This window comes from Microtus oregoni, unplaced genomic scaffold (assembly GCF_018167655.1).
Source record: "Microtus oregoni isolate MIOR12 unplaced genomic scaffold, Mior012 000007F_ref0000211, whole genome shotgun sequence".
NCBI lineage: Eukaryota > Metazoa > Chordata > Mammalia > Rodentia > Cricetidae > Microtus > Microtus oregoni.
The window spans coordinates 57124879-57152673 of record NW_024543066.1 but is presented as its reverse complement, the minus strand read 5'-3'; the positions used below and the strand labels follow the sequence as shown (position 1 = coordinate 57152673).

At 51.4% G+C, this 27795-nt stretch overlaps 1 protein-coding gene across 1 annotated transcript; it reads right to left on the bottom strand.

The window, feature by feature from the left end:
• Positions 1 to 64: 64 nt before the first annotated feature.
• Positions 65 to 25898, bottom strand: LOC121450657 (nuclear receptor ROR-gamma). The gene is made up of 11 exons (XM_041655822.1): positions 25809 to 25898; positions 23893 to 23922; positions 11337 to 11422; positions 10945 to 11086; positions 9307 to 9813; positions 8973 to 9094; positions 7979 to 8111; positions 7661 to 7768; positions 7399 to 7509; positions 6614 to 6723; positions 65 to 1511 (listed from the first exon to the last, which is right to left on the bottom strand). The coding sequence occupies exons 1-11, from the start codon at positions 25846 to 25848 to the stop codon at positions 1359 to 1361; spliced, it is 1542 nt and encodes a 513-aa protein (XP_041511756.1). The 5' UTR covers positions 25849 to 25898; the 3' UTR covers positions 65 to 1358.
• Positions 25899 to 27795: the final 1897 nt, after the last annotated feature.

Here is a 27795-nt window from a genome sequence, read left to right as displayed (position 1 = left end):
CACAAGTGTGCACACATGCGCGCGTGCACACACACACACACAAACACACATACAAATTCCAGCCTTTAAAATCATTTTATAAAGAATGCACAAGTAGGGTTTTATGCTTATCTAGTTAAACCCTTCCCTGAGAGGAAAAAAAAAAATCTCCCTCCCTCTCTGCTGCTGCTTCCACCTCCTAGGAGAGTAGGCAGCTTTACAAAGCTGAGAGAACTTCTGAGCAAGATTATGGAAGAGAAACAGGTCCCTGCCCTGTTCCTAGTCATTCCCCCATGCTGGAGTCAGCGGCCCACAGGCACAGAGCAGGGGACAGCATTGCCCTCTTTCCTCATAGAGAGAGCAGGATAGAGGCTGAGGGCAAGGGCATCCTCCCAGTGCCGGCAGGTCCTTGGGTGTCTCTGGCTGATCAGCGTCCAATCCTCTGCTTCTCTTAGGGATAGCTCTTGGGACAGAAGACAGCCGGAGCTGGGAAAGTATGCTCTGACATCCTGTAGACCTAAGACCCCTCACCTCCCAGCCTCTCTGAGCTGTGACCTCGAGGGAGAGATTGTACCATTGGAGAAGTGTCTACAAAGGTGTGTCACTGCAGGCAGAGTCGCTCTGTGCTCCATCTGTGTGTGTGTGTGTGTGTGTGTGTGTCTGGTTAGAGTGTGCTAACAAAGCCGACTTTCAAAGTGCACACAGAGGTTCGCATTCTAATTCTGTCAATGATACTCTCATTGACTGACTCTCATTGACTGTGGCCTCCCTCCATACCCGGTATCCTGGCCCCTCATTTCTACCCCATCATTACTCTTTACATATCCAGGTCCCAGAAAAGGGGCAGGGTGGCGAACGACTTCTTTACTGGACTAAGAAGGAGGAAAGCAGAAAAATCTCAAGGATCTGGATACTTGTTATATACACGTCTTTCTGGCTGCTTGCCACCACCAGTCTGAGCTAGATCCATCTCCCCCAGCTGGAGTCCAAGGGGAAGTACAATGAGGTATTCAAAGGACTCTGTTAGCTTTCAAGCTCAGAATTGAGTTCTCTTCACCCTGGGTATCTGGATTTATCCTCCTGTTCGTTTGACTTGGTCATCCTACAGGCCTTTATGTCCCATCTACCCCACACCTTCCGGAAGCCAGGGTGGAACTTATGGGAAATCAAACCTAACAAGCCTTTTCACGGTCATCTGCTACTGTTTTTCTGCCAGGCAAGCCTGGGGGCAGAAAACCAGGCTTAGCATTTGCTCACTCCTAGGGAGACCACCCCCCAGAGAGCACAAGAAGGGGGAGGCTGAGGGAACGGAGTCCAGGGAGACAGGGCCATCCGTCAGCTGAAGGAAGCAGACAGTTGTCTGTCCTGGGGTCTTTTGGTTAGCCCCTCGGGGGCTCAAAGTCAGCGCTGAAGAGCTCCTTGTAGAGAGGAGGGAAGGCAGCTTGGACTACGATGGGGTGGAGGCGCTGGAAGAGCTGCAGCTTCTCCACGTGTTGGCTGCACAGGCTCCGGAGTTTCCCTTTGGGTGGCAGCTGGAGATGGGTTAGGAGGGATTGAGAGTCAGAGTTTGCCAGAGCAAAAATGTCTTCCTGCTGTTGTTGAACTGGGATACCCCTCCCTGCTGCTCCTTCCACCCCAGCAGCTGGTCCCACTGGTTAGATGTACGTGCATCTGGATTAGGTTTTGAAAGTCACATCTGCACCCTCAGCACCGTGCCTGGCTTAGCAAGGCCATGCTGGGCTGATGGCATACATGGCTCTGCCTACCCCCAAACTGACTTTACCAGCTCTTTGCCTTGGTTCATATTATTTTCTTTCTTTCTTTCTTTCTTTCTTTCTTTCTTTCTTTCTTTCTTTCTTTTTTTGGTTTTTTGAGATGGTTTTCTCTGTAGCTTTGGAGCCTGTCCTGGAACTACCTCTTGTAGGCCAGGATGATCTTGAACTCACAGAGATCTGCCTGCCTCTGCCTCCCGAGTGCTGGGATTAAAGGCGTGTGCCACCACCACCCGGCTTATTTTTCTCATTTGGAATACCTTCCTAAATCTCCTTTGCTTCAAGTGTTATCTCCTCTGAGACCACCTTGCTTCCCCCCCCCCCCCCCCCCCCCCGCCCATCCCTTGCTGGGATAAAGCCCTTCTTCCTTAGGCTTCCTTCTGTGTAGTACTTGCCACACTGTGGGAAAGGATCAATCTGCCTTCTGCTTCACATTTACTTAGGTCCATCTGTCTTTCCCCACTAGGTCTCTTCCGTTCCTATAACAATGCTGGCACAAATGCCCGACAACTGCTTGCTTGAACTAAACAGAGTTTTGAAGCAGGTACCCAACATAGCAAACATAAATCAGTCTAGTCAGTCCTCCCCCGCAGGAAGGCACAGAAGCCCCTGGGACAGAGGCAGCGAGAAAGGCCGAGACACCATCATTCCTATGCAACTTCCAGCACAACCACGTGAGACTTAAAACCACCTCTTTATTGCCGTCTCCCCTTCTTGCTTAGCTCCCTAGAAAAGTACCTGCCAGAGGAAAGCAGCGGGTGACTCCCGCACATAGCTCGAATTTATTATCTTTTTGTGTTTTAGTGCTTTTGAGTTTGCCTGGGTTACTACAGTAATTTCTTTTATTCATTCAAAAGATATTTGTTGAGAAACTTGACAAATTTAGGTGGAGCACTGTCAGGAGCTCCGATATAACATCAGTGAATAGAAACTGTAGTTTTATTAGCTGTATACAGCATCCAGGGATCCCTAAATACAGCTATATGCTGCCTAACAACTTTTTGAGGAGTTATGAACCTTTAACTACAGTGGTTCTGTAGGGCTACAGGGGTAGAGGCAGTGTAGCTGTGTGTTTTTGTGAGTTCATCCTGTGGTCCCCCACAATGTAAAGCTGTGTTCTTAGAGCATATTCCTGTATCTACAGGAATACCGCTGTATTTACAGCATACAGCTGTATTTATTAGTACTGAAGCAGGATGAGGGAAGGAGTCCTTCTCCTGTTGGGTAATCGTTTAGGGAAAAACCTTTCCTGAATGAAGGCTTGAAGAAAAACATTTGGAAACTCAGAGGGAATTCTACAGGAGACAGCGGCAGGTACGAAGGCCCCGAGAGATGGGACCAGCCATGGTCTGCTGAAGGACTAGCAAAGAAAGTGTGGTCAGAGTATGGGAACCCAAAGAGTGGTACAAAGTCAGGTAGGAAGAAAGTAGGGGTGACGTGATGGTCCCTTTGACCATAACACAGACTCTAGAGTTGAATTTTTGGCAACACAGGGAGGTAGGAAACAAAAGAGGCCGGTGATGGTCTTACCTCCTTAAAGGGGCCAGCATGGATACTGAGTGAGTGGTGTGTGGCTCTGACATGGCAGACAAAGGTAGGGTGGGAAGTTGAGTTAGGAGTTTAATAGTCTAGTGGTGGCTGATAGCTGGAATGTGTGATTTATTTATTTATTTATTTATTTGTATTTTGAGACAGGGTTTCTCTGTAGCTTTGGTGCCTGTCCTGGAACTAGCTCTTGTAGACTAGGCTGGCTTCGAACTCAGAGAGATCCACCTGCCTCTGCCTCCCAAGTGCTGGGATTAAAGATGTGCACCACCACCGCCTGGCTTTTTTGTTGTTGTTGTTTTGTTTTGTTTTTCAAGACAGGGTTTCTCTGTATCTTTGGAGCCTGTCCTGGAGCTAGCTTGCTGGCCTCAAACTCACGAAGATCCCCCTGCCTCTGCCTCCCGAGCACTGGGATTAAAGGCGTGTGCCACCACTTCCCGGCTGTGTGATGTGTTTTTATTTTTTTATTCAATATTTATTTATTTATTATGCATACACTATTCTGTCTGCGTGTATGCCTGCAGGCCAGAAGAGGGCACAAGACCTCATTACAGATTGTTGTGAGCCACCATGTGGTTGCTGGGAACTGAACTCAGGATCTTTGGAAGAGCAGGCAATGCTCTTAACTGCTGAGCCATCTCTCCAGCCCATGATGTGTTGGTGGCGTGGTGGTACATGCCTGTGATCTTAGCACTTGTGAATGTGGACGTAGGAGGATCATTAGTTTAAGACTAACCTTGGCTACGTGAGACCCTGTCTCAAAAAATAATACAAAAGCCGGGTGGTGGTGGCGCACGTCTTTAATCCCAGCACTTGGGGGGCAGAGGCAGGCGGATCTCTGTGAGTTTGAGACCAGTCTGGTCTACAAGAGCTAGTTCCAGGACAGGCTCCAAAACCACAGAGAAACCCTGTCTGGAAAAACCAAAAAAAAAAAAAAAAAAAAATACAAAACACACCAAAGTGGATTCAACCACATTTGCATTCCAATGGCTTTCCTAGGCCCAGTCTCTTCTTTAGATCTATTTTGCTGTGATTGGAGGTTACATTTCTTAGGGAGAGATTGTTTGGATAACTTCTGTATCTCAGCACTAGCACGATTGTGTGCCACAAGGGCCTAAGAGAATGACTACATAGGTGGGTCCTTTACAAAGTAAATTTCTTAATGACAGATCTGAATATAGCATGGCTTTAGTCGTCGGGGCTCCCCCATTGCATGGTTCTAGTTGTAGGGGCTCCCCATGCATGGCTGTAGTTGTCGGGGCTCCCCATTGCCTAGAAGCAAAACCTTCACTCTTCCTATGGCACCGAGAGTCTTCGCAGTTCCTGTTCCTCACAGTTTTCAGGCCTACCTTCTGTTCTCTCCAGTTTACCCCAGCTTCTGGCCTCACATTTACCGAAAAGTACCATGAGAGCTGGGGAGACAGCTCAGTCAATAAAGTGCAGGCCTTCGAGCATGAGGACCTGAAAGTTTCCAGAACCCACAGAAAGGAAACCGGGTGAAAGCTGGGTGTGGAGGTACACTCCTTTAATCCCAGTACTGGGGAGGCTGAGGAGGGCTGATCTGTGAGTTTGAGGCCAGCCTGGTCTATGAAGCAAGTTCCAGGGCAGCCAGGGCAATGCAGAAAAACTTGTTGTGAAACAAACAAACACAAAAACAAAAAAACAGGGCTGGAGAGATGGCTCAGTGGTTAAGAGCACTAACTGCTCTTTCAGATGTCCTGAGTTCAATTCCCAGTAACCACATGGTGGCTCACAACCATCTGTAATGAGACCTGGCGCCCCCTTCTGGCGTGCGGGCACACATGGAAGGAGTGCTGTACATATAGTAAATAAATAAATCTTAAAAAAAAAACAAACAAAAAAGAAAAGAGAAAGAAAAAAAGGGGGGAAAAGAAAGATGGGCAAGGTAGTTCATGCTTGTAATCTCCACATTTGAGAGAAAGAGACAGCAGATCTCTGGGGCCTCTCAGCAGTCCTAGGTCAACCACAGAGCAGGCCAGTGAGAGACCCTGCCTCAAAATGAGTAACTGAATAAGTAAATGAATGAATGAATGAATGAAAACTATAGATGGCACCAGCGAGGAATGCTAGCCGAGGTTATCTGGCCTCTACAGGCATACATACACATCCTCTTCTGCATGGGCACCACGTACACATGGTCACACAAACACACACACACACACACACACACACACACGCACGGAAATACGTGCCATGACCCATCCTCCCTCTACATACTATTTGACCTCCTTAGAGTTCCATTCATCTCCGTTCCTAAGCCTGGATACCTGCTCTGTCCTCATGGATGTTTGTTCAAACCTGTATCTTTCATGCTTGATTTGCCTTTTTAAGGTAGTACTTAGGTTCTACTCGCTTTACCCTCACGTTGTGGAGAAGTTTTACATTTTTCATTTATGTGTGTGTGTGTCAGAGATCAACTTGCAGGCGTTAAGAATTTCGTTTTCATCATGTGGGTCCCAGGGATCAAACTCAGGCCATCATAGGCTTTGTGGCAAGTGTCTTTATCCATCAGGCCATCTCACCAGTCTCTTGAATTGTTTTAAACTCCTGTACACACTATAATTTTTTCCAGAAGTTCTCTCATTTTTAGAGGGGAGTTTCATGTAGTCCAGGCGGGCCTCAAACTCTTTATAACTGAGGATGACCTTGAATTCCTGTTTCTCTTGCTTCCTTCGTCCTCGTGAGTGCTGCTTTACAGGCACACACCACCAATGCTGTGCTTTCAAGAGTTTTTATAATATTGAATTAGGGGCTCCAGGGAAATCGTCGAAAAAGCACTGCAGTTAAGATTCGTGTTATCAATTAATATAAGCCACTGAAATCACTTTATTGTTACAGGAAGATCTTAACACCTGCCTATTTATAACTGGGCTGCCTTAAGGGTAAGAGACCTATCATCAAAAGCACTTTTTAATCTCATTATGAAATACCACACATTCTACTTCATATTAGAGTTATTTCAGAAGGCATGGCATCTCTTTATACCCGACTGAAATACCTTAGTGAGGCGGCATCTCTGTATCTTTCCACAGTGCTCTGTGGCTCTGTGTAAGCAGGTGCTGGGGAAATGTGGGCTATATTAAACCCAATTGTTCCCTGGAGGTCTCTCACAACTCCACGCTAACTTTCCGCCTCTTTGCACCTGGAACCAGTTGTTCCCACAGTCCCGCTGCTGTTGCAAACTCTGCCTTAACACAGCACCTCGGCACTCCCTCCTCTGCTCCTGAAGACCCTGGCCCCGAGGGCACAGAACTGGCACTGGGTCTGGTCTCTTCTCTCCTAGGGATCTTTCCTACCTTGGCTAGGAGGCCTTGGCGATGGGTCTTGCAGAGATGATGATGGAAGGCCAGCTCCAGACTGTATTGCAGATGCTCCACTCTCCTTTTCTCTTGGAGCCCAGGCCGGTCTGAAGGAAGGGATGGGACCAGAGTGAAACAGAAAAATCACACACAGTCCTGCCCAGCAAAATGGTGTCACGTATCTTTTTGGAGAGGCCCTCCCAGCTGAGTGCGTGTGTGTGCGTGTGTGTGTGTGTGCGTGCGTGTGCCTGTGTGTGTGTGTGTTGGTTTGATAGCAGCAGAGATGAGACGCTGGGCCTGTCTAGTTAACTACTAGGGAACCTTTGGTGATGAAATGGGTGGGGACTGTTAGTCTTCCAACTCCAAGCTACCTCTTCCCTGGTGACCTGCTCTTTCACCTGCTCAATGTCAGGCACTAGGTTTCTGTCACGAGGTAAAATGTTGGAAGGGAGCTTTCCCATTCCTACAAGAGTGGCTCAGCTGACCTCCTGAATTTGTCCAGGTGGCCACCAAGGCCTCTAAAGTTGTCTGTGGCTCTCTTTCAACTCCTAAGAGACCTCTGGCTTTGTTTCCTCAAATACCCTGAAGTCATCTATAAAGTTTTGCTTCTGGTTTGAGGCCGTTGGCAGAACTGGAAGACTTGTACTGCTATTTAACAAGCACAGAGCAGCAGGCCCACTTTCCTAGGTTTTCTGGATAGCCACACCCAAAGGCCTAGGCTTTCCACTAATTGCTGTGTCCTAGCCACCAGAGTGTTTTTCCCCGGGCCCAGCCACACTCACTGGCATTGATGAGAACCAGGGCCGTGTAGAGGGCGATCTCATCCTCAGAGAAACGCAAGGCACTGAGGAAGTGGGAAAAGTCGAATATGGAACTGATGAGCTCGCTGCAGCCTGCCGGGGTGGAGATGGAGAGAGTAAGCATGGAAGCTGGTTCTCAAGGGCACCACCCTTTGGGCATTTAGAGCAGAGGGAGCCTCAGCCCTATAGAGGGGCTTTAGAGAAGACTGGCGTCAGGAACTTCTCATTTCTCCCTGCCCCTCACCCAAGGCTCGGAACAGCTCCACGCCGCCATATTTGCCTTCAAAGAAGACTGTGTGGTTGTCAGCGTTGTAGGCCCGGCACATCCTCACGAGCACGACTTCCATAGCTCCTGGAAGGGGGGTGGGGGTGGGAGGGCAGAGTCACGCAAAGCCAGGAAAGCCAGGAACTGACTCCCCAGTATCTGTTTTTTTTTTTGTTTTTTGTTTTTTGTTTTTTTTTTTTTTTTTTGCCACCCCTGGCTTCATCTCCCAGGCTCATTCTGCTTCCATCCCCAGCCCATACTCTCCCCCCATCCCTGGGCCCACCCATCCCTGGGCACCTGCTTTCAGTAGTATGATCTGGTCATTCTGGCAGAGCTCCATGAAGCCCGAGAGCCGCTTGGCAAACTCCACCACATACTGAATGGCCTCAGTGAGGTGGTGGGCACAACGCTCCCACATCTCCCACATGGACTGCAGGGACAGAGGAGGTGACCTGGTGTTGTCAGAGTGGTGCAGAAGGGACAGCAGATACTGGAGAGCCCTCGGATTGGAGCTTGACTGGTTCTATCTCTTTGTGACCCTGAGTGCCTCTACCTTAGTGTAAACGCTATTCTCAGAGGCCAGCTGACAGAAGGGCTGAGGATGATCTCCCAGGTATGTCTAACCTTTGGCACGGCGATACGATGTGGCTAGCTACAAAGTTCACACCTGGGAATCAAGTTTTTAAAAATCTCATGTTTTTTTAAAGCCAGGTATGGCACACACCTTTAGTCCCAGCACTCGGGAGGTAGAAGCAGGCGGAGTTCAAGACCAGCCTGGTCTACAAAGTGAGTTCCAGGACAGCCAGGGCTACTCAGAAAAATCTTGACTCAGAAAAAAACAAAAAACAAAAACAAAGACAAAAAAAAAAAAGCAAACAAAAACCCCTCATGATTGTGTATTGGGCCACATTAATCACTATCTTTGGACACATGCAGCTCATAGCTACAGGTTGGATGTCCTTTATCAAAGTTTCTGTTACACTGACTAGAAGGAAGGCTATTCAATAAATGGCCCTTAGGTACTGATTAGTGTCAGTTGCTGGTAGAGCATGAAAGGCGGTGTGGCAAGGTCTGGATGGAAGAGGAGGCGGGTTGCTAGCTGGGTAAATTTTCCATAAGCAGGAGCTAGGGAAACCCTCTCATTTAGCTGCTAGGGAATAGAGAACACACCTGTGGGCCAGCCTGTCTGTGATACTCTACTGCTCCCATACCTGCGCAAGTAGCCATCTCTGGGCTCTCCCAGTGGTGGTGGGGGTGATGCCCTCCCTTCCCTCGTGTCTCCTGCCCTCACCTTCCTCTGGTAGCTGGTCACCTCCTCCCTGGAGAAGAGGTTGGTGCGCTGCCGTAGCAGGTCCTCCAGCCGCAGCTGGCATGTCTCTCGGTAGGACTTGCAGACATTCTGTACCAGGTACTCTGGGGGCCGGAAGAGGAAGGCATGGCTAGATCTCAGCCAGTTCCCACCCCGACTCTCACGAAGAGGCTCTCCCTGGCCCACCTGCTCTAGCTCCTCCCTTGACTCTTGGTCCAGAATCCCCCAGTTCCTTAGGACTAATATTTGGTTACAAGGGCGCTAGTGGAAGTTCTTCCCTCATCTTCACCGCCCATTTCCCTTCCCCGATGCTCACCTATGTCTGTCAGAGAGGCGTATGGTGCCTCTGGGGCGCTGCAGAAACTGGGACTGCAGTGGCTGTCTGGACCCTGTTCTGGTTCCCCAAGCTCGGGATGCCTGGCTTCCTCGAAATGAAGTCCACGTCTTCCAGAAGTAAGCTGGCTGTCTGTGCTGTAGACGCTGTTTCTGCCTTCAGCTTTGCCTTGCTCTGGGCTATACTCAAGGTGGCAGGAGGCTCCTTGGACCTCTGTTTTGGCCAAGTTGTTGGAATATGGGGGCCCAGAGCCTGAGGCTCTCAGGAGGCCAGGGGGACAAGCAGAGGCCTCAGGCAGGTCAGGTGAGGCGCCCAGTGGTAGCTGTCCATCTGGGAGCCCCAAAGTATATGTAAGGGTATCTGCTCCATGGCCCTCTGCTGGAGGAGTCTTGGCCACTTGTTCCTGTTGCTGTTGCTGCTGCAGCTGTTTCTGCACTTCTGCATGGAGACTGTCCCTCTGCTTCTTGGACATTCGGCCAAACTTAACAGCTGAAGAAGGTTCAGAATCAGTACAGGTGGCAGGCAGGGGAACACAGTACAGAGCAGGGTCAACAGGCACACAAATTGGACCCTAAGTCAATTCTCCCGCTAGTCTGTGAACTTTCTCTTTGGGAGCTTAGGCTCCAGGCTCCTCCCACAACTGGTTCTGTTCCAGTTAGGATCTGCCCTACTGGCATTTCCATTTCCCTAGGAAAATCATTTGAGCCCTAAACTAAATGCTAATAGTGACAGAAACCCAGCAATGAGCTTGGGCTTGGGATTCTGGTCTCTGGAGACTGGGGCTGAGGTGGGGGTTGAATAGGGGGCCTCAGGCTGTATTGGGGTCAGCGTGCCTGTCTGGGAGGGCTGGAGGAAGAGAAGGGCTGCGAACACAGGTCTCCCTGTGGTCAGGCCTGCAGGCTCCCTGGTGACCTAGATACTCACCACAGCCCAACCCAGGCTCCGCGGCTTCTTCTGAACATCCTCTTCTCTCTCTCTTTCCTGCCTTTTCGCTCCCCCAACCCCTCCCAGGTGTGGGGGCACAGCCCTTGGCCCCGCCTGCCCCTCTGCACCCCTGCATGTTTCCTTTCGCTTTGTTATTTTGAGCACTGAAAAGTGCTGACATGCTCCTTCTAGCTCCTCCTCACCTCATGCCACCACCCCCCCCTCCACCCAGGGCTCCTTCTGCGGTGAGGACGGTGGGTGAGGAGGGTGGATAAGACCCTAGGAACACCACACTCCACCCCCACCTTCTGGGTCATTCTCAGGCTAACTCTGATGGTGTTCCCAGTCACAGGGTTCAGGAGGGAGCTGGAGCTAAACTCAGGTGACAGGACAAGAGATGACAACGTGGAAAGTGGATGGGAACTAGGCTAGGAGAAGGCAGAACGAAGAGAATTCATTAGAGGAAGAAGAGACACGAGTGATAGGCCACTGGTAAAGGGTTTCTGGTGCAGAGCCTGGAGCTGAGACTCTGAAGAGCCTCGAGGACGTTCAAAAAGATGGGACAAAGGGCTAAGGGCGGAAGAACAGTGAGAGACCCCATGCAGGATGTTTTCGCAAGCCAACTCTGTCTGACAAGGATGCCTCTGAAGAGTTTAGGGACTCTTGGGGCCTGCCCTCCCCCCCCCACATCCTCACCATCTCGGGACATGCCCAGAGCCAGGCACTTCTGCAGGCGGCAGTGTTGGCATCGGTTGCGGCTGGTGCGGTCAATGGGGCAGTTCTGCTGACGGGTGCAGGAGTAGGCCACATTGCACTGTTGGCTGCGGCGAAAGAAGCCCTGGGGAACAGAGGTTGCTTATCTCATCCAGGTCAAGTTCAAGGTGGTCCTGGGACCTCTAACTCCCGTGCACCAGCCTCAGCCTCAGGACTTTCCACATCTAGAAACCCACCAAAGGTCCCACAACCCCGACTGTAGAGTTGTGATTGACGCTGTGGTCACTTTCTCACACCAAGACAAGATCCTCCTGCTTCCTCACGTTCAGGACCCTCACCAAGTGTGCATCTGCAGACCGCTGCCTGCGACTCACCTTGCACCCCTCACAGGTGATGACCCCGTAGTGGATCCCAGATGACTTATCCCCACAGATCTTGCAAGGTATTACTTCAATTTGTGCTGGGAGAGAGGGAGAGAGATGTTAGCCCGGGATATTTTTCTGGATTCCACTACCATGAGCCTGGGGTACTGACGCAGGTGTCTGGTGCTTCCCCATTTCTCCAGGGAGCCCCACCATGCCCTCTTGCATTAGAGAAGGGGAAGCGAAGTGCTAAAAGCAAAGGGTCTGAGGAGGCTGGGTTTTGTTCACAAAGCATCTGGGAGTTGTATCAGCTTTTACTGAGGCGGTAAGCAGCTGCAAAGAGGCCACCTGCTTATCCCTTCAAGTTGAATATCCCCAGTGTCCCCCACCCCCATCCTGTAAAGAGCCAGAGGAGTCCTTACAGCTTTGTAACACCTGCTTCCCGCCCAAGGGGCTGCCTTTGTGCCCACTCCCTCTTCTGAGGTTTCACTCCCATGAACAGAGGATGGGGCATAGCAGAAAGATGAGGTACACCAGTCACTGGGCACTAGACAGAGATGTCAGTCACTCTTGGGAGAGGGAAGGCCACACAGGAACAGGAACTGAGGGGGACCAATGCAGTGGGGGTACAGAGAGACTAGGAAGAAGCAGGGATGGAGCCTGGAGAAGCTCAACCCAGCTTTACTGATTGTCCAAGAGCCCAAATAAGGTTTCCAGGCTGTTGGCCCCAGAACCAACATGATGTAGTATTTGGTATACAAGCATGTAAGAGGATGAAGGAATGCATCTGTGTCCATCTGTGTGAGCACAGACCATGACTGTTAAAACTGGCTGAGATTAAAAGCACCTCATCCACCCGTTTCCTTCACAGATGAACAACTAGTTTGCTCAGGCTCACACAGCTAGTTTGCTTGAGTGGCATGTCTACAATCCCACCCTCCTGAACTGTTCACATGTGTTGACATGTTTGAAGGCACACTTGTGTGTGTACACAGATGAAAAGCATATGTGGCTTGTTGGTCGTGATGGCAAATGCCTTAGATTCCAGCACTAGGGAGGCAGAGGCAGGGGGATCTTTGTGAGTTCAAGGCCAGCCTGGTCTACATATCAAGATCCAGGCTAGCCTTGGCTACATAGTGAGACCTTATCTCAAGAAAAAAAGAAAGAAAGAAAAAAGAAAAGAAAAGAAAGGAAAGGAAAGTGTACGTGACCTGTAGATCCAAACACTCTGTACCAGTGCACATGTGCACATTTGTTAGGCAGATGTTGCTTACTGGACACTAAAACCCAAGTTTTTTCCCAGGTGATGGTGGTGCATGCTGGCATTTGGGAGGCAGAGGAAACAGATCTTTTGAGTTTGAGGCCAACCTGGTCTACAGAGCTAGTTCCAGGACAGCCAAGACTACACAGAGAAACACTGTTTTGAAAAATCAGGAGAGAGAGAGAGAGAGAGAGAGAGAGAGAGAGAGAGAGAGAGGCCCTGTTTTGAGAAACCAAAAACAAACAAAACCCAAAACCCAAACCAAACCAAAAAGCCAAGTTTTCCCTCCCACCCAAGTCATTCTAAGCTCTGTTGGTCACCCTCTGCGTGGCTGCTCCTCCCAGGCAGATTTCCTTTGTCCTGTCACTGCCAGTGTCTACAGTTTTCTGCAGCATTTTAAAGGACATCAAGAGGCTGTCTTCCAGTGTGGGGGCATACACCTTTAATACCAGCACTAGGGAGGCAGAGGCAAGGGGATCTTTGTGAGTTCAAGGCCAGCCTGGTCTACAAAGGGAGTTCCAGGACTTCCAGGGCTGTTACACAGAGAAACCCTGTCTGGAAAAACAAACAAACAAACAAAAACAGACCAAACCAAACCAAAGAGCTAGAAAGGCTGGGGACTTAACTCTGTGGTATAGCAACATACATGAAGCCCACATTCAATCTGCAACTTTTGGGGGGGATGGGGAGAGAAGGGACAGCAATTGGGTGAAGCTTGGAGCCCCAGCCATTCCAGATATTTCCAGAAGCTAAGAACTCAGTGGGTGGGTGAGTTGGTGATCTCTGGTTTTCCCCAAATGGAGAGGCTAGAGCTGGAGCAGGCCAGAAAAATGGTCTACAGTAAAGCCCCTTCTCATCTGTGACACATCCCCCACTCTATGGACAGAGGGAGGACCTTACAGGGAACAAAACACCCCTATGTGAACTCATAGCCTGGGCCAGGTGCCTGATCACGTGTGAGCCTGCTAATCGGGTGGGGTTGCACATCCCTGTAATCCCAGCACTTAAGAGATGGAGGCCCAGAGGATAAGGAGCTCTAAATTATCCTTGGATAGACAGTGAGTTCCAGGGTAGCCTGGACTATGCAAGACTCGTTTCAAAAAACAAAACCACACATAGGCCTGCTGATGCGAGAGAAGGAGGTAGACCGTGATGTGCCGACCACCTACCAAATTATTCCATCATCCTTAAACCATGATCTTCTCAAACCAGCTGAGAGCTGGGTCAGATTAAGCAGCTGAAAGGGCCACATGAGTGTCTGACTCAGTTCTTTGTCCCACCCCTAGACACACTTGCCACCCGCCAACTGCACAGTAAGCTGCGGCCACCAGACAGCAAAGCACACTTTTCAGATTGTTTCCTGTAAGTTACAAGCTGGTTTTAATGCTTGGGGGGAAAGAGAGAGCAGGAGGGAACCTGGGTGCCTGGAAGAGGGGTGGAAAGTGTGGGGGCACACACTTCCAGTCACTAATAGCACTCTCAGACTCGGTTCCCTTGGCAGCAAGTGAGGGCGAAAGTAACATTGCCTGTCATGTAGGTCGTACAGTTCTAGGGGACACCATGGAGGGGCAGAACGGTTGCTGGTTATTGCTGTCTGATATAAAGCAAGTCCATGGGCATGGCAGGCTGGCCGAAGCACTCTGGCCCACAGGCTTTGCTCCCGCCTAACACCTTCTCCTCTATGTACTGTGGTATGTCTTTCTTTAGTGGCCCTAAGACCAGAGCGGGGGGGAAACCAACATAGGTCACCTAGAAAAGCAAGTGGTAGGGAGATTAGGCCAAGCCACAGTGGGAACTCAGGCCCTGGCCCAGCAGGCAACCACAGTCCTCCCTACCTCTTCCCTTCTCCAAGAGCCACATCCGTGTGCGTGTGTGCACTGACCACATGGATGACCCCAGTCACACCTCCCTGTCCCACACCTGACCCACTGTTGGTCCTAGCCCAGGAACCTTACTTACCACAGTGTGACTAAGACCCTGCCTGTCTTCAGAGATTTGGATGGTTAAGGGAGATTTGGGAGCTGTGGGAGTCCTGGACCCCAGCTACTAGCCCATCCCCTCTTCTGTCTTCCTCAAGGCAGTGGTCCACAATGAGACAAGCACATAGAGTCAGAGCTCTCTGTGTGAGACCCTCTAGCCAAAAGAGCTAGAAGGACTGAGAGGTTCAAGACTGGGGAAATAGTTATAGCAGTGGGGAGACAACAGAAAGAGAGGGAAACCCCTGTTGTGTCCTAGCCCTGTGCCAAACCCTCCACACGACCAGGCTTCTGGTCTGTCTCTGGTACTCCTTCCCCTATACCTCCCCTCCTTTCAGTACCATCTACCCTAAACACTTAACTATCAAAAAAAGTACCAGCATTGTGTGTGCGTGCGTGGGGTGTGTGTGTGTGTGTGTGTGTGTGTGTGTGTGTGTGATCTGGGGAAGGAAGGAGGGGAAGGGCTGGTAGGGAGCTGGTGGGAGGAGCTGAGAAACACCTTCCACAACTAACAACTAACCCTTTAAGACTCACAGGGTGAGCCAGTCTCTGAACAGCAAGCCATGGGAACCCAGTTTGGGGAGGGGGAGCTGAGTAATCACAAGATTACTCAAACTGTTGCCTGGGAGTCTAGTCTGCCAGGAACTTACCATCTCAGGGCCCAGTGGTGCCAGGAACTGGAGCCAATCAAAGGTCAGGAACCTGCAGGCCAGCTCCTGCACCATGGCTCCCACCGCAACCAAACACCGCTTAGCTGTTTTCTTAGGCTTTCTGTGTCTTACCGGCTGCTTCTCATTGCACCCTCCTCCTGAAGGTTATCAAATGAAAACCTTCAAGTTGGGAAACCTCTGCTGTCAGAGAGGCTGGGGCAGGAGGGTTACCATGCCTTTTAGGCCAGCCTGGGGTTTAGTTTGGGACCCTGTTTCAAAAATGACAACAAAACCCTCTGAGCTCCATTCTCACAAAAGCGAAAATGGCTGGTGCAGGCTAGTGATGACCGAGCAACCTAGAGGTCCTGTTGAAATGTGGGACTGGGCTGCAGACGGAACTCTGTAGTGAACTAGCCTCGTATTCGTGATGTTCTGAGTGCTATAGCCCATACACGAAACAAAAGTGCGTCTTTGTTCAAGCAGCCTGAGGCGGGGCTCAGGAGAGTCTGTACTTTAACAAGCTGCTGGGTGGTTGCTTCTTTGCCTTCATACTATACTTGAAACAGCAAGATTTTGGTTCCCCTGGAGGCTGTTCTTCCCAAGGGGTCAAGGTCAGTTTGATGATTTTCCCAAGCCCATTCTTTATACAGGCCAATTCACCAGGTTTTCCCCTGTGTCTGCCCTACTAAGGTAATGTGAGAACTATAATTATGATGCAGCCCTGGAAAGCAAAGGTGACTCTCCTTTAGACTGCTTCAGCCCTGGGAGCACCCCCAGGGAGCACCCCCCCCCCCCAGGGAGCATCTTAGAACCTCTTATAAGGAGAAACAAGGCAGAGGCAAGGACCTCTGCCTCCCACCTCCTCTAATCTCACCCTGCTCACAGCTGCAAGATTCACTGATAGTGCTTTCTGACTTTATCCAGAGCTGGGCCCTGGGTCCTGACCAGGTGCCTAGCCACAGAGAGGAAGTGGTAGGAACAGAGAGGGGCTGCAACCCAGGGGGTTCTCACTCCAGAAGCCCCAGTTGCAGGGAAGGAATGGTTCAGGCAGAGGCATGCTATGGTTCTCTTTTCTGTTCTTCTCTTCCTGTTGTCCAATTGATACTGAGTAAGGAGGAATAATAACGAAAGACGTAAGCACTATCGGAATTCTTAGTGTATGCCAGGCTTGTGTGTGCTTGTGTGTGTGTGTGTGTGCGGTGCTGGGGACAGTACCCAAGGTCTCATGCATGTAAAACAAGCACTTTATGAACTGGTCTATTTTCCCAGACTTGTTTTTTTTTAATTATTTAGTTATTTTTAAAAATTATTTATTTATCATTTGTACAGTGTTTGGTCTGCATACCAGAAGAGGGAATCAGATTAAATTACAGATGGTTGTGAGCCACCATGTGGGTGATGGGGATTGAACTCAGGACCTCTGGAAGAGCAGCCTGTGCTCTTACACTCTGAGCCATCTCTCCAGTCTCCCTTTTAAAATGATTATTACATTTATTTATCGGTTGTGCATGTACATGGGCCACACGCCACAATGAATGTGTGGAGATCAGAGGACAGCTTATAGGGGTTGGTGCTTTCCTTCTGCCATGTGGAGCCTGGGGGCTGAACTCAGGTTATCAGACTTGGCAGCACGACCCTTTATCCCTTGAGCAGCCTCACTGCTTCCCTCTCCCATCTAGGCGGGGTTTCACTGTGTGCTCAGGCTGGCCTGGGATGCAGGGTTCCCCTTCCACCCTCCTGAGTACTGGGCTATAGATGCGAACCATCACACTCACTTTCTTTTCGAAACGTCTTCATGGATTACTACACTGCATGCGTGCACGCTATCTATGCATGTGGGCACACATGCTACAACTTACACCTGGCCGTCAGAGGACAGCTCTGTGGTGTTGGTTCTTTCCTTTCACCTTCGCGTGGCTTCTAGAGACTTAACTCCAGCTGCCAAGATCTCACGGCAAGATTCTCTAGTGGCTGAACCACCACACCGTCCTTGGGATTCTTTATGTATACTTTTAGTGGTCACAACAATTCTGTAAAGCAGGGTCTACTAATAGTGTCCCCAACTACAGCTCAAAAAACCAAGGAATAGCCGGGCGATGGTGGTGCACGCCTTTAATCCCAGCACTCGGGAGGCAGAGGCAGGCAGATCTCTGTGAGTTCGAGACCAGCCTGGTCTACAGAGCTAGTTCCAGGACAGGAACCAAAGCCACAGAGAAACCCTGTCTCGGAAAACCAAAAAAAAAAAAAAAAAAAAAAAAAAAAACAAGGAATAGGAGTGACTAGACCAAGCCTATACAGGCAAAGGGCAATCAAGGAGTTTACAGTTGGGTCTTGGTAACTGGAGACAGTCCTCAATCATTAAGCTGTATCCGCTTGGAGGATGAGATGCCCAAGTATACCAGGAGAGGGGGATGGACCAAGGTCACCGGCTGCAAGGTGAACAAGTGTGAAATGAGGGTGATGATGGGTTAGGTGAGGAGCAAGGACTCATGACTAGTATAAAAATAGAGAGGTAGATAGATAGATGATAGATAGATAGATAGATAGATAGATGATAGATAGAGGATGGATGGATAGATTGATGGATGGATGGATGGATGGATGAGACCATTCCCTGGGCCCAACTTTTATCAGTGGTCTTGACTGGCTCCTGTACCCTTTATCTGCTTCTTTAGAGCCAAAGTCAGAGAGCTTGTGCAGCCGGACAGAGCTCATGGCCCAGTGCCTCTGGAAGTCCACAGCTCATTTAGGGTATGAATCAGGTTATTTCTTGTTGGACCTTTCTTTGCAGAAATGAATGAATGGCTGGGTGAGAAAGAGGAATGCTTCTCTTCGCTTAGGCCTCTTCTCTTTCTCCACTGAGACCACAGCTCCAGCCAGCGGTCCCCTGTGTACCGCAGCCTGTCATCAGCCTCCCTCCTTTCTTAGCTCTCAGTTCCTCTAGTTTCTGCTGGAAACCAAGGTGGTGGTTGCCACCACAAGGCCAGGAACCACTGATCTACCTGGTGGGCATACCCCCAGCCCGGGCAAGCCCTCATGAGAATTTTTTACTGACATACCTGATCCCAGAACTGAAAAACTAGTGACGCTAAGACTCAGGTGGGCGAGGGAGAGACGGGTTTTTGCAAAGCCATGAAAGCTAGCCAGCCACTCGAAACCCCTTCTTGCTGCCCCCGCCACCCCCACAGTCTGGGACAGGAGAAAGGAGGGGAAATAAAAGAACTCAAAGAAAACAAGCCGCGAATGGGGGAGGGGATGAATCACCAGGGGGAAGCTCTGAGGACTGGGAACCATACTCAGCATCTCCCCCTGTCTCCTGGGCAGTAGCTCTTCCCCTGGGCACCTCTGCTGCCTCTGGGAGGCAGCAGACCCAGAAGCACTTGGCTGGGGCACCCACACCCCTCTTTATTATTGTTCTGCCCCCAAATAGAAATCTCCTATCTCCGTTCTTTGAGCCTTGAAGTCTCAGGGAAGAGGCCTTGTTGTCACACTAGCAGGAGTGGAAATTAGACCTCAGGAAATATTCATGGGGACAGGAGTGAGACCCCAGGCTGTCTTCCTTAGAGAGCACTCAGCTGGGGGAAAGTCCCTGGCCCTGTTGCTTTGAGTCAGCAGCACAGAAAGGGGAGGAGTGAGTGAGCCCCAGGTAGGGACAACAGTTGATACACATTTTCATTGTGATGGGGCAGATGGGAGTTCTTTCCAGTCTTGAGCCTGAGGCAGGTGGGATTTGGGCTAGGAATGAGAAGAAACGAAAGGAGAAGGGTGCAGGAGCGGTTTGAGGAAGGAGCAAGGTCAGATGGAACAAGGCTCACAGTATACTCCTATAATCCTAGCACTTGGAAAACAGAGGTAGGCAGGTCAGAAGTTCACGGTCATCCTCAGCTATATGGTGTTGATCCCAAGACCAACCTGAGCTATGAGACTTGGTCACAAACAAGCACACAAACACATAAAACCAAACAGAGCCATGAGATGGCTCAGTGGGTAAAAGCATTAGCCACAAAAGTCTGACGACGTGAGTTCGATCCCCAGAACTTTAGGGGAAGGAATCAACTACCAAACGTTGTCCTATGCCCACCACACGCACTCTGTGGCACCTGTTATTCACACCACACACACACACACACACACGCACGCACGCACGCACGCACGTGCGTTGGGGACTTGGAGCTCTTTATGACCCACAGCTCTGCATTATCATGACTGGATTCAAGCAAGGTGACAGACATGTGACCTCCCGCTTAGACCTCCTGATTACTCACTCCACAGTGACCAGCTCCTAACAGTAAGGAGCTGGGCTACTCACCCCTGGCTGGTGGTGGTGGCAGTGGATTGTTTGGTTATGAGACATCCTCCAGTTTCTTTTCCACCTCCCTCGTGTTTGTACCTTATAACCTGTGCCCAGTGGTCTCTGGACATCTTACTCTATGGCAATCCTGATATTCCTCCACCTGGATATCAGCCAACCTGATCTTTAATCCATCACTCATTTCCTGGGTTCCTTCTGCTCCTCGTTTCTCTGACCTTACTCTTTGGTGTGTGATGGTCCCAAGGCCTGTCTTCTCTGACTTTCCCAAGCTGGTGGTAATTGGCACTCCCATAGGGTCAGAAAGCTTAGGTATATTTGTGTGATTATACATGCGTGTGTGTGTCTCTGTGTGTGTGTCCGTGTGTGTGTGTAATGCAGAGTTGCCCAAGTGTCTCTCTCAGCCACTGTTGGGGACTTCTGTCCCCAGCTTGGGCATGAAGTATGCAGAAACATGACATCCCAGGGCCGATCTGACATGTTGGGGCTATCTCTTTGAGGTCCGGTCTGCCAGCTTTTGCAGTTGAGGGGAAGAAGCCAGAATGAAATCTGCAGCTTCTACTCCTGTTGTTAGGACTCTCCAAGTCCTCCTGTCTCACCAAGGCTCCAGCCCCCAACTGTAATCCCACCCTGCGCATGCAAGTAGTGATATCAACTCGATCTGTTTTCCTTGTATACCATGGGGGGCGGATAGATTCTCTTTTACCCTTAGGGTGCCTCTTTTGGGGACAAGGGGTCTCTTTGGTCCTGAGCTCTTAGAACTGGGAGACTCTCTACGTTCGGCTTCACTGTGAAGTTGGTTTTGTGGCTGGAGACCGGAGCCCAGTGGCTTGCCTCAGGTGACCTGGTGCTGGAACCTGCTCACTAGACTTTCAGTCCCTGGGTCTTTCCAGGACCCAGAATGGCCTCCTTTCTGTGGCTTGTGGAAAGACCCCAGGCTGAAGTTGGGGCTGCCTGAGTCCTCAGGTTATGGCCTCAAGGCCACTGGCTTCCCTTTTCCTCATTTACCCTGGACTCTGAGAGGTCTTCTGGCTTCCCTTACGTGAACGTGGAGGGTGGTCTCACTGCCCAGACTGCTTGGCTGTAAGACAAATGGGCCCCAGACATCTGCCCAGCAGCTGTCAACCCATGGTTCCAAACAGGGATGGGAGAGAGACCAGGAGCTTTCTGCTTCCATCTCTACTGTAGCTGGAGGCACATGCAAGTGCATACAAACACACGCAAGCACACACAGAGCACACACTCCCTGGCTGAATTGTACTTAGCCTTCATGTCCAGTGTGTGTGTGTGTGTGTGTGTGTGTGTGTGTGTGTGTGTGTGGGCAGTCAGGCAGATTGGCGTTTCTGAGGCCTGATGATAATTTCTGACTCCCCACTGCCTGCTGACCTCAGTTTACTGTGACTCCCGCTTCAGGGCACAGCAGCGCCTGTGTTTGGAGGCACAAAAAGAAACTCTTCACCAGGAAGAGCTAGGAATTAAGTTGAGTCTCAATGACGACCAACCTCCACCAGCTCCCAGGCTCCGACACTGAGCTCTTGGGTGATGCACTCCCTCCTTTGGTCTTGGTCTCTCTTGTGAATCAAGGGGCCCCAGACACTCTGGGCATGCTCAGTCTTCCCAGAAGTTATGGCAGGAACTCCTCAACAACTCATTTACCACTGCTGCCAAGGAAGCTGCCTAGGGAGAGAAACTCCCTGGGGACTCCAACCACCCCTCAGCACATCCTGACCTTGACTGGGACACACCCTGCCAAGGAGGCAGTTTCCAAGACAACCCTCCTATTCAGTAGGACCCAGGCTTCCCCGTGGCCAGGTGGCCCCATTCACTTACTTCTCATGACTGAGCCTAGGCTCTCCGGTCTTGGCTCCCTGTCCTCCTCAGTAGAGTAGACCAGAACAGACACAGCTGGCAGTGGAGGCGGGGTAAAGCCCTCTCAGAGGTGCCTCAGCCCGCAGATCTCAACAAAGCTCTCCGCAGTGTTTCTGGGCAGGGGGTGTTTAAGCTCTGAACCACACAGGTGGCCAAGTGACAGCCCCCCAGCCCCCAGAGGTGCACTGTGTATGATGACAGGCACGCCACGTGGCCAATCTGGGTCTGGGACAGGGTGTGAGGGGCGGGGCGGCCAATCACAGGGGGCGTTGGAAAATTCCAAAACCACAGCCACAGTGGTGGTAAAAGCTGTTTCCACTCGCCAGGGCAGTTCTAGCTGGGGAGCTTCGTGGAGCTCATGGGCTGAGGCCAGGCTCGAAATCCCCTCTTCCTGAGTACCCCAGGCCCTCTTCACCAGGTGACACCAGGGGTAGGGATGTCCCAGAGGTAAGTCACAGAATATCTGTCTTGGGTAGTGTCACGTGGCACTGAGACCCTGTGGACTGTCAACAGCCATGCCCAGTGCGGTGTAATCAGGAGACTACTGACCCTCAGCACACCCACCCGCCACCTCCACATGACGGGCTGAGGATATGACAGTGGCAGTACCATTAGGCAAATACCCAAGACTGTATGATGGGTTGGCCCTTCAGAAAGGACCTTTAGGAGCAAGACTGCTAGACTGGAACACAGAGAGTGCCACCATCTTCATCCTCTTAACAATATGCTTAACTCAGAGTGGGGGGAATTGACTCAGTTCTGGGTGGATTATGTAATCCCCAAACATACTTTGTGTGACGGCTACCATTTCAAAGGCAAGTGAGGGGGGGGACACAGAGAGGTTAAATAACCCACTCAAGGCCACGCAGGTCGAGAGTGGTAGAGTGGTCAGGCAGAGTGACTTCAGATCCACTGAGGAACATGGGGGTGTTTCTGGTTCAAGTTTGCTTTTGAGTATGTCTCAGGCTGGCCTGGCTCTGGCACTTGAGTTTCTCTGTAGGTTTTGTTGGTGTGAGGTTTGTTACTGATGGGTCCCTTCATTTTCCAGTCTGCTCTGTGGGGTACCTCAGCCTTGAAGGTTCTTCTTCTGACCCCTTAGTTGCTAGACTCCCTCTTGGTCTGTGTGTGCCCCCTAAGTTTCTCATCCTAGACCCTTTTTTTTTGAGGTTATTTCATTGGGGGAATCATTTTTATTTTCTTGACCTGGGGTCGGGGAGTAGATCTCAACATCTGGACCAACCCCCTTGAGAGAGCTTCAATCTTGCTGGGACCCCCAGCTCTTCAATTAATACAAGCCTCTCTCTGCTGGCTTAGGAGCTGCGCTTTGGGTTGGTGAGGATGGACAGCCTGGATCCTCATGCGGACATTCATAGTGGGGACTCAAAGACAGAAGGCAGGGCTGGAGGCTTGGCTTGGCTTTTCCTAGTTCCCACTGCTCCAAAAGCCCCCCACCCCCGTGTGGTCCCCGATCCCCTCCCCCAGCTAGCCTTAGTCATTCTCACTCACTTTCCTCCCAGGGCGCTGCTCAGCGTTTCCGTGGGGCCCTGTGGCTAGTGAGTGGCTCAGGAAGCTGATCAGGATTATGCTGAGCCAAGCAGCCCCGACCCCCCAGGAAAATGGAGCATCCTAGGTCAGGGAGGAGGGATGCTGGAACACAAGGCTGCAGATGGCTTTGGCAGTGAGAGGAACTGGGGGACAAACAAAGAGCATGTTCTGGAGGTGTGGAGGGTCCCTCCTCTGATGAGGACACCACACTTCTGTAACGATCACACTTGTGTAATGACCACACTTGTGTAAGTCTTTTCTAGAATGCTCCCAGGTTGCTGGGCAGGATTTGGAGGAGTGGCTGCCCTTGGTGTTGGAATAGCCTGTCTCTCTGTGGCTGGACTTGGGGTGCTGAAATGGCCCTAGAGAAGATGCTTACTCGCCAGTATCCATTGGGGTGTCCTTCTGGACAGGCTCCTGCTCATAGACTTCAGTCTCAGGATTTCAGGACACCCAAGAAACAGTGCCCCTGACCATTCTCTCTTACAGAGGCCAGGCAGCCTGCTCTCTCGTTCTGCAGAGTCTCGATCCAGGCTTGCTCACACCTCAGAATGTGTTAACCACAGAGATGAACACACCAAACCTGGCTCTGCCACCACAAAGCCTTGGGCACGCTCCTAGGCCTCCCATTGTGGCTGCTAAGTTCCGAGGCTGGGGCGACCTTAAACCTCCTCCCTGCCCTGGCCCAGCGACCTGCGCCTCTGTCCAGCACACTGCCCTCCTCTTTCACGGTTCCCCTTTTCTTTACATTGCTTGTTACTTGACACTCTTTGGGCTTCTTTTTTTGTTCCTTGCTATCTTGGCCCATAGGTCTTTTCCTTCGGCCCTTGTCTCTTGGGTCTTGTAGTCTCGCCTGCCTCTTTCACTTCTGTTTAGACCTGGGCCTTTCTCTCACTCACGCCCTCTGAACTGTTTCACCATGCCCAGTACCACCTTCTTGGCTCAAGCCCTTACTCACAAGTATGAGTCTTCTTTGCAGCCAGAAGTTCTGTAAAGAGAAGAAAAGGAAGGGTCAGTCAACAGTTGACAAGGCAGTGAGCCACGGGCTTCCCCAGTTTCTTGTTCCCACCCTGCCCCATTTTTTCCCCTAGTACTGCCTGGCCTTTGAGGAGAAGCTGGGCCCCCTTAGCAATGCCATGTCTTTGCCCTTTGGCCACGCTGGCTCTTTTCCAGGTCCTGAAAGTGCCCAGCTCCTCTCAGCCTCCAGGACTTCCCCATGCCACTCTGCCTTCCTCCCACCCCTTCATCTAGCTGGGTCTCTCTTCCTCTGGAGCAGCCGCCATGCCCTCTTCTGCCTTGGGGTTTATTCAGTCAGCAACGTGCGTTGTTTCCTGGCACTTGACGTAAGAGCCAGCTGCCCTAGGTGTGCCATGGGCCCTTCTTCATTGTAAGGCCGTCTTGAAGCAGAGCCACTATCTGTCTTGATCAGCTTGCTATTTGGGGGACACCCAGAAACCTCTAGCATCTGGCACAGTTGAAGTACACAAATATTCTGCACCCAGACTTAAATGCCTGTGGGAATGCAATCTTTTGGTTGCTTGGCTGTGCTAGACAACATGAAGGAGTTGCAGAGGTGTGGGACTGGGTGGTTGAAGAGTAACAGGCTCTCTCTGGCCACCTCTGGGCTTCACTGGTCTACAAGCCAGCAGAGGAAAGAGCCCCTTTCCTGGCTGTTCTTCTTTGCATCCAGGTCTGGGTGGAAATCAGGCAGTAGGAGACCCAGGGTGGTTCATAGAGGTTTGTAGAAATGCTGTTTCTACAATCAGGGAACAGCTGATGGGGGGGGGGTAGCCTTGGCTACTGCAGAGTTACAGGTTCATTCATGCATGCAGCCATTATTTGGGAAACACCTAGAGAGGGAGTCATTGGCAAAGAGGCTTTTTAAAAAATATTGCCAGACCTCCATCCCATTCCTATATCCACACAGTGCCCACGGCCAGTCTTTTGTCCCAGAAAGCCCATTAGCCCTGCCTGTAATGTCCCTAACCTTTGACTCAGTTCTGTTACTTTTTGCCTTCTGTGGACCAAGACTGTCTCTCTGCCAAGAGGTGCCCCCTGCAGCCAGGCTTCCTACTTTTTGTTGCCCCAGTGGTCAATGGGGCCCAGTGGCCTGGCTCCCTGGGGTGGGGGAGGGGAAGGTCTGCACCCCTGTCAAGCCTCAGGCTTTGCATTTCTGGACAGTCTTGTATGGGGGAGGGGGAGGGAGGCATGGGGCACTCCCTGTGTTGGCCACAGGGACCTTCTCTAGGTGGCCCTGGAAGCTGGAAGCTGTCACTCACTCTCCCTAGACTGCCAGCTGACAAGCATGGTGGGGTTCCTCCCTCCGGTGCTCCACAGGTGCCTCACACTCTGCAGAGATAAAACTCCCGAACAGGTTGGGAGGAAAGTGTGGGGCTGCCGGGCTGAAGCAGCTGGAAATCGTACCTCACCCCCTCCCCTCCGCACCTGCCCTGCCCTCTGCCCCCCCCCCCCCCCTTATAGCAGACAGGGTACTTCACTGGAGCCGGCTGCCCCCTGAGTCAGTACTGCTCAGGGTCCTGTGACAGGGAGGGGCCTGCTCATACCTGGGAGCCAGCCTCATTCCCATCTTTCCTCTGAATCTAGCCTCCCTAACACAGCTCCTCCCTCCTGACCCCACTCCAACCTGGCTCTTCCTTCTTGCCTTCTCTGTCTTCCCAAGTCTCCTCCTGCCGGAACCTGAACCCTTCTTCCTGTTTCCTTTGCTATGAAGATTTGTCCTATCCCACCTTTCTGCTCTCCTCTGCCAATGCGACTCTCTTCCCCAATTCCTTCCCAGTCTCTTCCCATCCCTCCTCTGCTCTGAGCCTCCTGGTGGTCCCTTCCACCTGCCCGCAGGACTTTGGGGTCTCTTACCCCGAGATGTTCGGTGGTGTCTCTGTGGGGCCCTGTCCATGGGGTAGCTCCCTTGGTGCCGTCCTTGCTGCCCTGGCTGCCCAGGAGGGCAGGGAGCAGGGCCCAGGGGAGGGAGGAGGGAAGAGGGAGGGAGCACCTGGCCCGTCAGCAGGCAGGGGAAAGGAGTGGCTGGCAGAGTGTCCTGGCACTAGGAGGGGACTCAGGGAGAGAGCAGTGCACCAGGGTCTGGCGTCTTGAGGAGAAATGGCTAGGTGAAAGGGAATTAGCATTTATTTATTCCCTACTGTGTGCTGAGTCTTTTGCCAGGCCTTGTAGGTAAATCGGGATTGTGGTTTTCACAAATGCGTATGACAGCCTCTGCAGGAAAGTGTGATTATTCAGAATCATGAATCCATTGTTGCTCAGAATAGAGAAGACTTGCCAGGGACTTCACAAGGGCAATTCGTGATTGAGCTGAGATTTGAACCCAGGTCTTCGTGACTTTTGACCAGACTAGAACAGATAACAGAACAGCAAGAAGGGGAAGAGTGAAGAGAACGGGCAGCATGTGTGTGTCTGTGGGGGTGGATGTGTGTGTGTAGAATGTGTGTATGTGTGTGTTGTGGGGGTGGAGTGAATGTGTGTGTGATGTGTGTATGTGTGTGTTGTGGGGGTGGGGTGGATGTGTGTGTTGGGTGGATGTGTGTGTGGTGGGGGTGGGATGGATGTGTGTGTGATGTGTATGTGTGTGTGTGGTGGTGGTGCGGTGGATGTGTGTGTGTGATGATGTGTGTATGTGTATGGGGGGCGGCGGGGGATGGACTGTAATCTCCACGCTAGGTCAGGTGTACTTTTCTCCGTGTTGGATTCCTGGAGCACGTGCCTACTTTGTCTCTAACCCCATGCTGCCCTCCTCTGATTTCCCTGGCTTCTAGGTGCTTGTCGTACTCCTGGAGGGGTGGAGGGCGGGGGAGTGTGTGTGGGAGGAGGAGCAAAGTGGAGAGTCCCGGGAAGAGAGAGGAGGGAGAGCATAAGATAGGAATAGCAGCCAGCTGACAAACTGGGAGGAGGGGAACCCCTCACCCCCACCCCCTTCCCGGACTATGACTGCTCACGTCTGAGGAGGGCCTGAGTCGAGGCTTCTGTGGCTATTGGATGCCACAGTTCGGCGTGGCCTCCACCCAGGGTTTGATTAGCTGGGCCTGACTTTTCTGCTTACCCAACAGCCACTGGCGAGGGGCCAGGCTGCAATCAGGAGGCTCCCAGCCCCTCCTCCCGCTCTCTCCAGCTGGTAAACAGCGGGGCAGGAGTCAGCCACGCCAGGGCCTCGTGACTGGCCCGCTCCCTCCACCTGGTGCACGTGGCACCTGGCGTGGAAAGGGCAGGCAGCCGCCCCTCTCTCCCAGCAGCCTGTTCTTCACTCCTGCCTGTCCGGGAGCGTCTGCTACCATCAGCACCTAGGTCTCTGCGGAGCTGGAGCTGGGTGTCCTAAGCCTCGGGAGCAAAGATTAGGATAAAGAGCTTTTCTGACTCCTAGGGAGATGGATAAAGGCTTGGGGAATGAAATGACTTTTGAGGGCCTTTGAGGCACTGCCTATTTCCATGAATGTGTACATGTTCACGTGGGTGTGCACATACGTGGGTTTGTGTACATGTGTGAGTGTGCACGCCTGTGGAGGCAAGAGGCTGACATCTGGGCATCTCGTGTCTTCCTCAGTTACTCTCTACCTTTTTTTTCTTTTTGAGACAGGGTCTCTCATGGAGCCTGGAGCTCACCATTTTGGCTAGACTAGCTGGCTGATGAGCCCTTCGGAGCTGTCTGCACCACCCCATTGTTGAGTGCCTACCTATCACTGTACCCCTGTTTTGTTATGTGGGTTCTGGGGGATTGAACTTAGGTTTCATGCTCTTGTGGCAATACTTCACTGACTAGATCATCGCCCCAGACTCCACGGCCTTTGATAAACATGGGCCCATGGATACTTCTCTGCTCAGAACATCAAGTCAG

Bases quoted from the DNA above. Each gene is read 5' to 3' on its own strand.
- LOC121450657 (XM_041655822.1), bottom strand. From the start codon at position 25,848: ATGGACAGGGCCCCACAGAGACACCACCGAACATCTCGGG. The intron at 11,087-11,336 runs GTGAGTCGCAGG...TCTGTTCCCCAG, and splicing joins TCACCTGTGAGGGGTGCAAG to GGCTTCTTTCGCCGCAGCCA. The intron at 7,510-7,660 runs GTGAGGGGCAGG...CCACCCCGGCAG, and splicing joins GGAGCTGTTCCGAGCCTTGG to GCTGCAGCGAGCTCATCAGT.